This window comes from Etheostoma spectabile, unplaced genomic scaffold (assembly GCF_008692095.1).
Source record: "Etheostoma spectabile isolate EspeVRDwgs_2016 unplaced genomic scaffold, UIUC_Espe_1.0 scaffold00018796, whole genome shotgun sequence".
In the NCBI taxonomy this organism is placed as follows: domain Eukaryota; kingdom Metazoa; phylum Chordata; class Actinopteri; order Perciformes; family Percidae; genus Etheostoma; species Etheostoma spectabile.
Genome location: NW_022604472.1, coordinates 4316 through 19850, shown reverse-complemented (window position 1 = coordinate 19850; position 15535 = coordinate 4316). Strand labels below are relative to the sequence as shown.

At 39.3% G+C, this 15535-nt stretch overlaps 2 protein-coding genes across 2 annotated transcripts; one reads left to right on the top strand and one right to left on the bottom strand.

Moving 5' to 3' along the window:
• Window positions 1–4801: 4801 nt before the first annotated feature.
• Window positions 4802–6849, bottom strand: LOC116682460 (skin secretory protein xP2-like). The gene is made up of 2 exons (XM_032509723.1): window positions 6342–6849; window positions 4802–5525 (listed from the first exon to the last, which is right to left on the bottom strand). Exons 1-2 carry the CDS (start codon window positions 6503–6505, stop codon window positions 4802–4804), a joined length of 888 nt encoding a protein of 295 aa, XP_032365614.1. The 5' UTR covers window positions 6506–6849.
• Window positions 6850–9071: 2222 nt separating this feature from the next.
• On the top strand, window positions 9072–11365 carry LOC116682459 (uncharacterized). The gene is made up of 4 exons (XM_032509721.1): window positions 9072–9163; window positions 9242–9296; window positions 9647–9796; window positions 9990–11365. The coding sequence occupies exons 1-4, from the start codon at window positions 9077–9079 to the stop codon at window positions 11363–11365; spliced, it is 1668 nt and encodes a 555-aa protein (XP_032365612.1). The 5' UTR covers window positions 9072–9076.
• The last annotated feature ends 4170 nt before the right edge of the window (window positions 11366–15535 follow it).

The window sequence follows — 15535 nt, the reverse complement described above, 5'->3', positions numbered from 1 at the left end:
CTTGTGATGTTTTAAAATAATTGCCGTGACCCAGAACCAGAACGCCTGGCAGTTTTTTAAAGGAAATAACTTAAAACCAGATAGAAAAGTGGCCGGGTGACCCAATGACACATCTACAATGTCAGCAGTGGCTGTGTTTGCTTGTAAGGTTATCACAAAGTTAAAATACAGTGCACTGGATTGTGATAGCTGTAATAGGTTTGCAATATACCTGATTAGAGGCACATATGTGGTTGAGATATGTAAATTTGATCAATCAGTATCTGCTTTTCTATGGTTGCAATTGTGACAAGTTGTCCATAGCCTCTGGACTGAAACAACTCTTGGATTGACTTTTTGCTTCTACAGAGAAGGTCCTTATTAAAGTCCCCACAAACAATGACGAGCTGGGGATTCATCAGGTCTAAAGAGTCCAAGAGGCTTTACATGTTTAGTAAATCCTTACCAAGACTAAAATGTTGTGGTCTGTAAACCGCTACAACAACTGCACTCACTGGAGCCGTAATTTTGACAACTACAAACTCAAGATCAGTCACATTTTGCATGTACATTCGAGCCTCTGCTTGATTGTGGCTCTTACAGTAGGCTACACTGCGACTTAACCTACATCTTTTTTGGCCATGTCGGGATAGTTGGTGTAGGAGACATGTTTGCTGCGTTCAAACGTTTTGCATCCCTCCAATTGGAACTTTGGTGAGACAAAGGTTCCGGACAAATGTGTTTCTGTAATGCACAACATATCGGAAAGTCCTAGTTCATGGTAGCACTTAATGTCCTGAATGTGAGATGGAAGTGAGCTGTGCATGCAAAGGCTAACTTCATTGGAAACTGCCTTTGGACCACTCCTTTCTTGCACAGTCTTTCCTCACTTCTCTCTATGTAGACCAAGTTATCCGATGCCCGTTGTATCTTAAGGCGGAACTTCTGTCCTGCGGTTGTACTGTCCAGCTGAAGTCCAATCAGCATCACTGGCGATTGTCCACTTTGCTTGTCTGTCACTATGTTGGCAATTGTTCCAAATGTCCCATTAACCTTCCCATCTTCCACATCCAGGTTCCTTATCACCATAAACCGCACTCCGTGTTGTATGGTGTCAGGCAAATCTGTTTTTGTGCCTTTGAAGGATCCTTGCTGCATCATTTCCCCTGTGGTCGGGTCTTTTGTAAAGACCTCTGCCTTGATGCTTACAAAGTCAGAATGGAGGGCAGCCATTGTGTCAGAATTGTTCGCATTAACTTCTTTGTTTGTTGCAAAGATATGTAGGACATCAGGTGGAAAGTGATGGCCTGGTTGAGCAAAGCTGTACTGTCCCGCAGTACTTGTCCTGGTAGGCTATTTGCAGTATAATAAACGGTTTTGACCTAATTATTTTGCACTGAAATGCCACCCGTCTGTCGGCTCTGACAGCGCTGCATCAGGGCGCTGTGCATTTCCTCGCACTGAGGTGTGGTGTGGCGTGCTGGCGCTGTATATCAACAAGTTCTTAAAACCTCAGCCCTCCACAACAGCAATGGCTGTCATATCCTGAGCAATAAAGTCGACAATTCTCTCTGTGATGATAATTTTGCCTTTGGATTGTAGAGGCTTAACATCCAGCGGGAACTGGGGGGGTCGTTGCGGGTGGGTGCGCCGGTAGTTATAAAACGATTATTAGACTATAAAATATGCCAATTCTGATATGTTCATATAGCCTACTCAAAACAGACAGGGCAACCTAACGCAGAAAAGTTAGCTTACCGTTTTTAGGTGAAATGCCATCTTTGTAGTCAAGCTGCCCCATAGGAAAAATGTGTTGCTCATCTGTTGTTCAATCTCATCTCTTGAGATCAATTTGAGCTTCTCGTATTCATATCATTCTGTGATCATTTGTTTCTGAGTTACTTCTCCTAAGGGTCCCTTAGGAGCAAGACATAAGCTAAAAAGAGACAAGACACCAGTAAGACAAAGGAGGTTGAATTGAGAAAACCATTTGAGCAATACTTGAGAAGTGGGATAAAAAGAGGAGATCTCATAATTGTATATCCCTGATCTCAATTATGTCTTGGTTATTTGAAAGAGAATAACATGAGATGAATCTGAGACTTTTATGAGACAAGTCTGAGAAGTATGAGCCTTAAAAGAGATCTTATCATTGTGTGTCCAATGTCTCTTCCATCTCTTGATTATTTCTCTTTAATGTCTTACTGAAACTATATATGAGAATGATATATGAGGTATATTTGAGAAATACGAGAACAAATTGAGAATGCAATTTAAAGATTAATTATCTTTAGTAATTAGAAATAACTGTAAAAACAATACTCAATATTGAAAAGTAGAAAACTTTATTAGTGTTAACACCAGTACACCAAACAAAAAACAGACCAGCAAGTGGAAACGGTACTGGTACAACATTACAAAATCTAAAACTGACAACAGTATGTGAATTTGCCATGGTCATTAGCGGTCCTTGCATGCTACTACTAACTATATTAACATATTACCATGAAAGTATATAAGAATAAGAAAAATAAAAGGGGTGAGAGAGAGAGAGATAGCGGTCCACATAGGACAGGCTATATCAGTGGCCTACTCCTTGGAACCTGCTCTGGCCCTACATTTGTTCACAAAGGCTTTCTTGAGCTTGGCCTCCTCAATTGGTTCCCAGTCCGGTAGAGTTGCACATCTCAGGACATAAGCTGCAAGACAAGAGCATTAAAATCTGTCATGAGTAATTTGAAAAAAAGACTTACCACATAGACCATATACAACTGCACTTCAAGTTAAAAGGAAATAACACCGTGAGACAATTTTAGTTCAGAGAATTGCAAATCAATAAGTAAGATTTTTGGGCCAATCATGAATATAAATAAAACAGTCTGTTATCCTTAAAAGTGCTATAAAGTGATACAGGATAAAACTTAATTTCTGGTATTAAACTTCTATTCTGATAGTTCAGTCAGACATCTATGAAATTATAAAAACTAATTTATAAGCATTGCAAGCTGAAGCACACCATCCTTGAGCATGGCTGCAGCAGGTTTAGCGTCAGGCTTTGACTCCGTAATTTGTTCCCTGAATGATCTGCTTTGCAAGACATTACAGTGAATGAAGCAGACCCCCTGAGACAGAGCCCAAAGGTGGATGATGGGGAGGAGGTGGGTTTGCAAAACCTAATGGCAGCAGCGAGATATATGCAGAAGAACAGAAGCAACAGCAAGGCAGCAGAGCAGGCAATTGCAACAGCAGCAGAAGCGTAGCCAGGGATGAGAAGGTAAGCTGGGGGGGTTAAATACCCCCTCCCTATTTGGATGAGGAGGGCATGTGACTGATCAGCATGGGCGCAGCTTGAGTTGTCTGCCTGAACTAGTTTTGCAGACTTTGCATCAATCATTGCTGCACTGTCATGATTGGATATAATCATTATTCCCACTATCCTAGCCTAAAAACACACAGAGCCTAATTTTGAAAAAAACGTACTTAGGATTCCGTCAACTTTTTTACGGTCAAGGACCTGCTTTCCTTCCTTTCCTGAGGGGTTGTTGCCAGGGCGACCAAAGGGCACTGCATTTTGACACTCCTCAACAGTGAAGAAATGGTCAAAAAGTGCATGAAACAGACGCATGCAATTTGGCTTTGATGCGTGATTCATGGCAGCAAGGCGGAATGATGAGATGAATATGCCGCTCCCAGGAAACAGCTCCTGCTGGCCTGATGGTGAAGCTGGGCTGCCACAATATCTCTCTCCAATTAAGTTGCAGAGAGTTTGAAGCTCTTTGACTTGGCCTGGATCTAAAAGGGAAAAATAGTACAAACAAAACAAGAGTGAGAAAATACCAAGCTACTCTTTCAAATGGTTAAAGAGCTTTAATGGCAGGCAAGTTCATTTTGGAACATAATTAAAAAATGCCTAGATAACCTTGCATAGGCTACAACACCACAAGAAAAAAATAGTTAGAGAGAGAGACTTTAGAATATGTCTGTGGGAGGTATACAGAATGAACACTTGATGGATCATTAATAAAACCAAGGCTTGACAAATAAACCATAATAAAAAAATCTTGAAATTCTTGTCACAAGAAAAGATTTACATTTCTTTTTTTTTGTCAAGCCTTGATTATATTAATTAGAGCTGATGTTATGTGTTAATTCTATACATCTATCTTCCAATGATGTATACCTGAGTATTCCCCTTTTCCACAGCTGATGGTTATTGCACTTATGGGACCAATAGATGCATATACAGTAGCTTGTTCGTGTGGTGTCATGTTTTTCTACATGGCCTGAAGAATGCCTATGTGAGGCCAAACATGTAGGCATGTGTTAATATGTCCCAAGACTAAGTAGCCCACCATTAACTAGTTAGTCCCCTACAAAGGCTTTCCTTGGGTTTCCCGCCCAAAAAGATGAAACAAGAACTCAAAACTATTACTGCTGCACTTAATTTATATTAATATTGAGGAAAAAGGAGTGAAAATAGATTTTACTTAATTGTACCAGTTCAGATTAATTTGATCACCTTTAGCCCATTTGCACTTTACCGTATCATTAAAATATCACAATAATAATTTATATAATGAATTGTTGTGCTGTTACATTATGTTCATACTATAATATATTATTGCTATAATTTAATAGTTAAGTATTATTTCTAATTTGCTAACAATATCAAGGATTATGTGCAATAAATAAGTACGTTTATAAACCTTCCCATACCATTTATATTGTCTAACGCCACAACCCACTTTTCTACCTTTTTTCTAGGAGAGTTCAAACTATGTGTTCAAAGCCCAATCACTAATATAGGTACAGAACAATTACGTCATGAATGAATTAGCAGAAATGACTTGCCTATTCTCGAGATGACCTCATCGATCCTTCTCTTTTCCTGTAGGATTCTTTCAAACTCCCCCTTACAATCCTCACATGGTGTCCATGCATTTTTTTGCGGGCTGGCTGCATGGCCTCCACCAGTTGATGGACCAGAGGTGTTGAGGCTGTATGGTGATGGGTTGGCTGCATTGCCTCCACCAGTTGATGGACCAGAGGTGTTGAGGCTGTATGGTGATGGGTTGGCTGCATTGCCTCCACCAGTTGATGGACCAGAGGTGTTGAGGCTGTATGGTGATGGGTTGGCTGCATTGCCTCCACCAGTTGATGGACCAGAGGTGTTGAGGCTGTATGGTGATGGGCTGGCTGAATTGCCTCCACCAGTTGATGGACCAGAGGTGTTGAGGCTGTATGGTGATGGGCTGGCTGAATTGCCTCCACCAGGTGATGGACCAGAGGTGTTGAGGCTGTATGTTGATGGACTGGGTATATGGCCTCCACCAGGTGATGGACCAGAGGTGTTGAGGCTGTACAGTAATGGGCTGGGTGTATGGCCTCCATAGAACGATGTACCTGGGGTGTTGAGGCCATATGGTGATGGGCTGGATGTATGTCCTCTGTAGGGTGATGGACCAAAGGTGTAGAGGTCATACGGTGATGGGCTGGGTTCATGGCCTCTGTAGGGTGATGGACCAATGGTCCCCCCTTTGGCAGAGCTATAATAAAATTACATGGAACCAGAAATGACATTTTTGTGAACACAAATTTCCCAGAAGAGATATGACCAATAACTACAAAGAACTGACTGTCATGGACATAAAAGAAGGGTAGATGCTGCCTTGACAACTGGGGATTCTAGTCTTTTTATGTATAGGATGACCAGCACCAATAATGAAAATAAATGTACTATGACCAAAATCTGCCATATTTATAATCTTTTTATACTTTAAAAACATAAACCATTTAAATAGTGGAAATAGCAAATCAACAAACTCACAATATGTTGTGACATGTGAGCTTGTAAAGTGGCTATTTCCATTCTTTGTTAAAAGATTTGAAATATATAAACATTTTTCAACAGATTAATTTTAACAAATGAACATAAACAATTCTGATCATTAAGCAAAAATAATGGCAAATAATTTTCATTAAGGCCCACGAGTCATTCACATACTATTTACTGAAATACAGTAATGGGCTCCATTACTTCCTGAACTTAAGACAGCTCCTTTGTTTCCTGTCTTACATTATTGGACAAACTGATTAATCCACTTGTGTTTGACCATTGTGACTCAGACACACGTGGATTAATCAGTTTGTCCAATACTGTAAGGCAGGAAATAAAAGAGCAGCCTTAAGTACAGGAGTAGTGGAGCTGTCCGTAGAGCCTATTCTGTTATCATAGATTGGATAACAAAGTTATCCTAATGCTGTTTTTTTGGTTTTGAACTTTGCCAAATGTGATTGGGTAATGATTAGAAGTTTTGAACTCATGGGCCCAGGCGATTATGTAATAATTATGACAAACCTACCCATAGGGTGGTGGTCCAGCTGTGTTGCGGCCTGTTGCATGTCCCCCGTCAGTTGACGGATTCAGCGATGAGATTTTCTCGCCATGCTCAGACAGTGGGCTCCTATCTATTATAATAGTGTCAGACCCTGACGTTGAGTCTGATGGCTCATCGCCTTTTAACATATTTAAAAAGGACTCCTGTGGAGTTGGGTGGCTTTTTGGCAGCTTAGCCTGATCTTCCCCTGAAATATATTCAACAGTGGCCCTATAAAATTTACCATCTGACCACTTTGCTAAAACAGGATCTCCTGATCTAAGATCTTGCAGCTGCACAGGAGCCTCATCCCTTGCCAAAATGTCAGATCCTTTAAAGATTTTGCCGGTATAACCATCCTCCCATCTGACGAATGCAACACATCCTGAGAGAGACAGACAGAGAGAGAATGTTTAATTTCTATTTCTATTTGGCCACAACAATTTAGACTGGTATTTTTAGACATCATTTGGACGATAATGTTATGATTTTTACCCCCTACACTTACCAGATTGCTCATTTGGGGAGGGGTGCTCAGGTCCTTCATTTTCTGAGTGGGAACTCGTAGCCTCTTTTTTGCCGGCACTTTGTTTTTCTCCATCCTGTTAATGAAATTTTTTTTTTAGATCATTAACGCTAAGTATAATATAAATAGACACTATTTTAACCTAATTCACTTAATATCTTTGAGGCATGAATGTATCAAAATGAGCAAAAATCAAATCAAATATTTTCTGCTCACAACATACGGACTCGTGACACAATATGTTATGAACTTGCAGATCTGAAATTTCATCAGATATTTAACGTAGAGCAAAAACAGGAGGGCGACTCCAGTCAACTAAGTCAAATTTAAATTTATTTAAATTGTGACCATCTTTTTTTAAATCAAAAGTCATATAAAATCATGGTTTTCAAGAATTGCCACACCCTAGAATTTCAGTCAAAAACTGAATAAATAAATTACAGCTGGTAACATGTAGGCTAATCAATATTTCAAATAGATACTTCATAAGTGTGACTTAACGTTACTGTACATCACTGGTTCTCAAACTGTTTTCATTTCAAGGACCCCCAGTTTAATATGCAATAGAACCTAACATTAGCCGTTAGCTAACGTTAACGTTAGCCGTCAGCTAACGTTAACTTAGCCAACCATCCCGTTTTCGACGGTCTGAATAAAAATAATAGTAATAGTTCGGAGTTTCTTTGTCAATTCCTTGTTGGATTGACACCTTATCCCCACCTTCCAGTGGACCACTCCGTTGCCACAACTGTTAATATTTCACTTTAAGATAATGTCAAAAGAATTTCATTCTTACCTTTTCAGCGTGGCAGGGGTAAAAGCCAACACGTGCAACAGCAGTGACCAACGGACACTTCTCACCCTCCAGCAAAATTACGACTCCCACTATGGTAGCGCCAAGACCCGCCCTACAATTACTACTATTGGGCATTATTTGTTCAGGTCCTATCATTTGACCAATCCGCTTTCCTAACCTGAGTATGCTTCCCCCTGAAGTTAACGGTCACGTCTCCCGCGCGTGCAACGTTCAACTTCTTCTTCTTCTTCTTCTTCTTATTTTTTCGGCGGTTAGTGCACTGCCCGTTGTGCAGTGTGGGGCAGAAATGGCTTGAGTTTGGAAGAAACAGCAACGCTCTCTGTAAAGGATAACGACTAACGGTAAGTAATAGTAGTGGTAATAGTAATAACGGACTCTTTAGTTACACATGAGGTAGGATTCTTGGAGTAACGTCAACGCATTGCTAATGCCACATTCAAGGGGCTACCACTAGCTATGCTACTTAGCTACACCTAGCTAGCTAATAGGCCTAAATGTCTACTAAGGCAGAATTCTAATCTTTATTAAAATAATTACAACTCGCTATATATATATCTATGGTTACAAATCTCCTAGACTTCAGACTCTTCAGCAATGTCAAAACATACGAGAAATACACGTGTGTCTTAAAGAATATTTGTGGAATTATTTGGCACAAAACATGTCTTTGTGACCACATTGAAACTGGTATTCATTCAGTTGTGATCATAAGCCTAACTGTATTTGTTCTTGGTCATTTATATTTCATGCTGCTACTAATAAATAGATTATTTATGTAAATTATACGTCCTGATATTTTTATGAGTCAGTAATACAAATAACTTGCATTAAATTTACATTTTGGTGATCAATTGATCATCAATGATCAATACTTTTGGTATTTAAAGAATATGATGCTAATAATTATTTTGTAGTTTGACTTAAGATTTTGAAAATGTGGTACACAACAGTGCACTAGCCGATTATTAATAAAACAGCTCTATATTATTTCTGATACCAGTCATTGTTAAAATGACCGTAGTCTCCCTGTTTCCCCCTGCTTTTCAGTAAACGGAAAATGCATTTTCGGATATTAATTGTATCCAATTAGGAGAGTGAATTCATGCAGGATGAAGAATAAACAAGTGGAAGTGATAAAATAAGAGAAACTTTATCCATCATAGGGATAATGGTACAAAGAAATTAACAGAGAAATTTGGAAGTGGAAAATTGACACTTTCTAGGAAATGTATTTCTGTGTACTAAAGAGCTGATTAGATGGAAACCTCTGTTACTGAATAAACGCTTCATCATAATATAGAGTTTTACTTTTACAAAAAGTTCCACTGTATATTCCATCAACTTTAGTCTGTATTTATACAGTACTGGAGTGTCAAAATGACCAGACGAAAACCTGGAAAACGATGGAGAAGGACAGGTAATGAAGAAGACCCAAGTAAACGACCAAGACGGGCTGCACAATTGGTGAGTAGCCTGGCATAGCCGTGTTGCAGTAAACTTGCAGCAGATATGATATTTAATGCTTTATTTTCCTCCCTGCAGTCATCCCTCCCTGCAGCCACCAGTGTTCATGTGGAGACTGATCAGCAATATTTAGGTAATTTATGAAATGTGTTGGTGTGTGTTTAATGTTCAAAAGCCACAACCAGTCTTATGTGCAGAGGACAGAGAGATCCTGAACACAATTAGTTCTGATTAAGAATCACAGGCCATGTAAATATAGATTGGTAGATAGAATGCAGTCTTCAGTCGGTCAAACCAAGCATGGCAAAATAGCTTTCTCCTATCCTTCACTTTTTTTTTTTTATCTTTTGAGTTTCTTGCAAGAAAGTTTCTCACCCAAAATCTGTTCTTTGCTAATTCATTAAAAATGTAATCTAAGCAAAATTAGACTAATATTGATCTAGAAAAAAGTGTGAACCACTGATGTGATCTTGTCTGTGTCAGGAGGTAGCAGCAGCGGAACACAGCAGGGAGTTGTGCCTCCTGGAGGAACCCAAAACGCTGCACTTCATGGGGAACACGCCCAACCTCCAGGTGTCCATGCAGGATATACCACACTCACTCTCGGACATCAAGCCTCTCACCACCTGCCAGGTACACACACCCTCTCTGTCTGTTTGTCTGTAATGATGTATAGTATATTTTGTCACTGAACAGATCCTGCTAAAATATGACAAAATAATCTGAGTGTAAGAAAGTGATATACAGGTTGAGATGATATAGGTTTTGTGTTGTGACAAGATGTTTTTTTTTACCCTTAATGATTTTTATTCTATTTTATTACCAGCACAAGGTAGCGTGGCACAAGAGAGTATTTCAACTGTTAACTCTATCAAAGACAATGAAGAACCATCTTCCAGATCAGCCTTCAGTGATCCGCCTGATGACCTAACAACTGAACTACATGGCAATGCTGAGTATGATCTATCTCAATTATTTGAGGAAGCTCTCCCTGATATGGGGGATTGGACATATGATGATGGACATTTGTTCAGTGAGGGATTTGAAGAGGGTTTGAGTGAGGACTGTGCAGAAGAGTCAAATTTCAAGGACACAACACACAAACCATTATATGACAATGCATCAATAACTGTTGCAGAGAGCCTTCTGATCATCATGGCTTACGTTAACTGTCATAAAGTAACTGATAAGGCACTTAGTGATTTGCTTAAAATGTTCAAATTGCTTTGTCCTGATAGTCTGAATACAGACTGCTTAAACAGTGTACAAAAGTTAAAAGAGTTTTTTTTCTCACATGCTGCATCATCTCCTATTGTATTGCATAAATATTGCAGTAATTGTTTTGGGTCATTAGAAGGTGAAGTACAATGTCTATCTTGTGGGACCAGTGTGTCAGAAGAAAGATCCTCATCCTTCATAGAGGTTCCAATTGAGGCTCAAATAAGGTCATTGTTTCTCAAGCCAGGTTTTCAGGAGAAACTTAACTTTAGATTAAGCAGGAAGAAGACAGATCTTAACAACATTGAAGATATATATGATGCAGAAATTTACAAACAGCTTGTAGATGGGGGTGGTCCTCTTAGTGATCCTAAAAACATCTCACTTACTTGGAACACAGATGGGGTACCTATTTTCAAATCGTCCAAGTTTTCAGTGTGGCCTTTTTATTGTATCATCAATGAACTGAGTTTCATGGAACGCACAAAAAGAGAGAATATGATATTTGCTGGACTTTGGTATGGGGACTCAAAACCATCCATGGTTACATTCCTTAGACCACTAGGTGACACACTCAGTAAACTTGCAGATGATGGAATTCTTGTGCAACCTGCTGAGTTGACAGCTGAACCTTTTGTGTGTAAAGTGCTCACCATTGCTGGAACATGCGACTTACCTGCTAAAGCATTAGTACTTAATTCAGTGCAATACAATGGGAAATTTGGATGTCATAAATGTGAGCAGCCAGGAAAGACTGTAAAGACAGGGGAAAGGGGACATGTTCATGCATTTCCATACCAACATAGAGATCCAAAAGGCCCACTGCGCACAAATGAAAAGTTTGCTCTTGATATGAAAATCTCAAATGAGACCAAAACCACCGTTAAAGGGGTGAAGGGTCCCTGTTGTCTTAGCAAACTTAAAAGTTATAACCTTATCAAAGGCACTGCTATAGATTACATGCACTCAGTCCTTCTTGGGTAATGCGCCTTTTGATGGTTCTGTGGTTTTCTCCAGAATTTTCTCGTCAGCCCTTCAGCATGGCAAAAAATGCAAAGGAAATTGACAAGCGATTTCAGGATATCTCTCCTCCATCCTCCACTCGATATCCTCGATCAGTGGCATCTCACAGAATGTTTTTTAAAGCATCAGAATATCGGGATATTTTGATCTTCTATGGACCTGTTGTTTTCCGTGGAATTCTTGCAACACTGTACTACAAGCACTTCCTTCTACTAAGTGAAGCCATTTTCATTTTGTTGATGGAATCCATATCAGTTGAACAGATTGATCATGCAGAGAAACTACTGTGGAACTTTTGTTCCCAAATGGCTATTCTATATGGTGAGCGGTACGAAACTGCAAATGTACACCTTCTTGTGCACCTAGCAGACAGTGTGAAGGCCCTTGGTCCATTATGGACTCATTCGTGTTTCCATTTTGAAGACAAGAATGGCTATTTGTTAAGGCTCATACATGGCACTCAAAATATACCTATGCAGATGGTCCATGCAGTCAAACTTGTGCAGTCTATTCCTGTTATTTCACAAACCATAAAACCAGGAAATGCCGTAGCTGAATTTTACACACGGCTGACTAAAGATGATAGTTTCTGTCAGGAAAACAATGATTTGTCTAGGACCAAACTATATGGAGCATCTAGTGAACTTCAACTGGACAGAGTTCACCTCTCTACATTGGAAAGACATGGTGGTCATTGCATCTGTTCTAAAACAGTAAGGATCTTTCACAGGGCACAAGTTAAAAGAAATTATCTCACATCAAAACACTATGGGAAAGGCAATAGAAGAAACAATTGTACAGTTGTTTTTTCTAGTGATGGACAAAGAAAGTATGGACAGATTGAGTTCTTCTTTACCTCAGAACATTCAAATGCCAAATGGGCCCTTGTTAATGAATTCAAAGTTGCCGGTTTTACATTGCTGCATGATAGTGTAACAAATGGTACATGCAGTCATGTTGTTCCCCTATTAGAAACCTCTGTTAATACAGTAGTTTCCTTGGATCATATACTGGGTAAAGTTGTTTTCTTTGACTTGACATCTATGCCTGGCATTGTTTTTGCAGCTAATTTCCCAAACACACTTGAAAAGTTTTAACCCATTAATATTGGGTTTATATTGGATGCAACAAAGGGTCATGGTCAGGGTGTATGGGGGCAAGATGAATTGCTTCTATTGTATTATCAGGGTGCTTGAATGAATTGAATTAAAACAGTATGTGCTCTATTACGTGTTACACAATATATTAATGCCCTATACAATAGAGCTTTGCTGTGAATTCTGTCAAAACAGCACAATGTCAACATTTAGAAAGTTCACAAAGGTGTCTTTTGAGCATATCATGGCTTATGTTTTAATGGGTTAAGTTTTGGAACTCAAAATTGTAATTAATTAATTAATTGTATGGCTTATGTCAGAAATCAACACATTTTGTAAGTTGAAAATTATGTAAATAAACCATATATCTCAAATTATTTGCTTGAATTGAATTCTTTTCTCAAATTTTGTGATGAGATAAACTGAGATATGATTGAGGTATAAATAATGTCTCATATTGAGACTAATTTGAGAGCTTGCACTACTATTTTTTCTTTTTGCTGAAACACTAGAAAAGAGACAACTGTAAGAGAATCTGAGAACTCAAATAGTGAGCAGTGAGAGACAGAACCATGCATATTTCTCACTGAGATATAACTGAGATCAAATTGAGACATATTTGAAAGTGGCACAGTATGTCTCATTTTTCTCTTAGTTGAGATCAGGAAAAGAGACAGCTGTGAGAGAATTTAGAGAACTTGCACAGTGCTCTATGTGAGACTTATTTCTCAGGAGAGACATTTGAGAAGTATGAGAAAACCACTTTTGTCTCGATTAGTGCTCATTTATATCTAGGAGATGTAAATGTGACATAAAGGAGATCTCATCTTCAATTTTGCTTTGCTATGGGTGCGATATGCAAACTGTTGCTTGCAAACTTTGCATTTGACTTTTTTTCCGTTATCTATTTTGTAAAATGCTGCCACACTGGCGATGTCTTTGACATAGTTGAGGAGGACTGACTGTAAATTAAACACTTACAATTAAATAAATATTCATCAAACCACTAAAACAAGGTTTTTTAGTTCTATCTTCAATCTGTCCCCAGTGGGTTGGGCTAATCCAAAAATAGTGAAAACAAGGGGGTTGTTCTAAAGACAGACTGTTACCTGTTAAACACTGATGCTCTGAAAACACCCCATTAGAAATAAGTGCTTTCCACCCATAGACCGTAACGGTCTATACTTCCACCTGATGAAATAACACGGCAAAAAATCGGAATCAGAATTTTGGTCGAGCCAGAAAGTATCGACGATAAATCGACTAGTCAACTGGGAGATTACAGCCCTACGTAGAATGTCACATTTTGCATTCCAGTCAAGCTCAGAAAAGTCAACTTGTTCACCTTTTTGAGCTTTTTTTCCTCTATGACCACAGGTAATCTCATTTCAGCAGCAGAAATGGTCAGAAAGAATGTTTTCTTTCCCAACTGTCTGACCATAGCATTGAGGTCTCTGAGGGTTTTGTCCCAATAGGCTGGAGTGCCTCTCAAAGGTTGCATGAAGCGTGTTTCATCTTTGTTTTTTATCAGTCTTTCCACATCTTCTTATTTTTAAGCATTCTGCTGGAAATTTTCCGTCCATATCTGGTGTCGGTTTGCCTTTACGCAGTTGGATTGACATGCTGTTTGTAGCCAAGTGGGTTTCTGTCACAAACTGGAGAAGAATAGGGGACTCTGGTCACTTGCAAAACGGGTATCAACAGAGAACAGCCTTGCATTGAAGTACATGCTAGTTTCATTTGTCTGACCTCATCTAATGTGTTCTCTCCGTTTGGGAAACTGCACTGGGAAGGCCATTGCTTCTAGTTTTGGTATGGAAAAGAAGCCAACTGGTTTGTTACCTTGGGACGGTGCAATGCTGGATATTCCGTAACCGTATGATAGAAGTTCCTCTGCAGGGTCTGGGGGCTGCATGCAAGTGTCCAGGGCCAGACCCGGTCTCAATTCCTCTTTTTCATTTTCTGGGTCTTTTGACTGGTCAGTCTGCTCACTGTTTGCATCTGCACTGGTTCCCATTTCTGACACCATTTCTCCTTCTGGGTTTCTGGGCTGTCCAGCATGTGCAGTAATTGCATCTGGGTCGTCTTGTTGGGTCTCCTCTGCATCACTTTGCTGATCATCTGGAAGATTTTTAAATTTAGCATTTTCATCTTTAGATACAACCTTGTATTCTAAATGGATCTCTTTGAGTTTGGTTAGTCCTGCTGGGACATTGGTAATGTTCACTTTGTAGAAGTGCTGATATCCTTTCTACTTGATGCGTCTTTTAAGTTTCATCTGCAACACTGTTGATGCCTCTGATAGTACACACACAACAGCACAATGTACTGATCTTTGCTGTCCTTTGGGCAGTGCAACTATTTTGGCAAATGGTAGGATTTTGGCAATCAGCTGTCTTTCAAGCACATTAAATTCAACCAATTCTGGTGGATTGCTGCCAGTTCCAGTTTATTTGCAATTGCAATAGATGGCATGCTTCCTCTGTTCAGGTGGTTGTTACAATTGACATTGTGGTTGTCACTTCTGACATTTGTTTACAGTTTTAATTGTTAACACAGCTGTATATTGTTAAGCATGAGAGACAATTATTAGTATTTGTACCAGTGTTTCTGCTGTAACTCTATCCCGGCGGCCAAGGCGAAAAACACAGAAAAGGTTATTGAATGCAACTAAATTCAGAGTGTAAGACGGAGCCTGCTGGACCTGGGCGCGAGATGAGACCGATGACCAGAATATCATAGTTCATGAAATGCAGCGCAGTGATGATACAGACATTTCATACACACGAGGTGTGTAACTCCGCTGACCCCCATTTGACTCGTGCATTCATAATTATTCATAATGAGTCAGCCGTATCTCTGTGAGTACGTTCATCGCTCCCCCCTCTCTCCCTAGCTCTTTTAATCAGTTATTGTTAAAAAACAAGTGAAGGAGCTTTCTCAGAGATACATTTTTTATTTTATTTTATTATCCTATGCTATTTATTTCAGATAGCAAATTTTCATTTACATGTGTTGCAGCTGTATGTATGTA

Excerpts from the sequence above, each read along its gene's own strand:
- LOC116682459 (XM_032509721.1), top strand. The coding sequence starts at position 9,077 with ATGACCAGACGAAAACCTGGAAAACGATGGAGAAGGACAGGTAATGAA. Across the intron at positions 9,164-9,241 it reads CAAGACGGGCTGCACAATTG|TCATCCCTCCCTGCAGCCAC; the intron begins GTGAGTAGCCTG and ends TCCTCCCTGCAG. Across the intron at positions 9,797-9,989 it reads AGCCTCTCACCACCTGCCAG|CACAAGGTAGCGTGGCACAA; the intron begins GTACACACACCC and ends TTTTATTACCAG.
- LOC116682460 (XM_032509723.1), bottom strand. The coding sequence starts at position 6,505 with ATGTTAAAAGGCGATGAGCCATCAGACTCAACGTCAGGGTCTGACACT. Across the intron at positions 5,526-6,341 it reads GCTGGACCACCACCCTATGG|CTCTGCCAAAGGGGGGACCA; the intron begins GTAGGTTTGTCA and ends ATTTTATTATAG.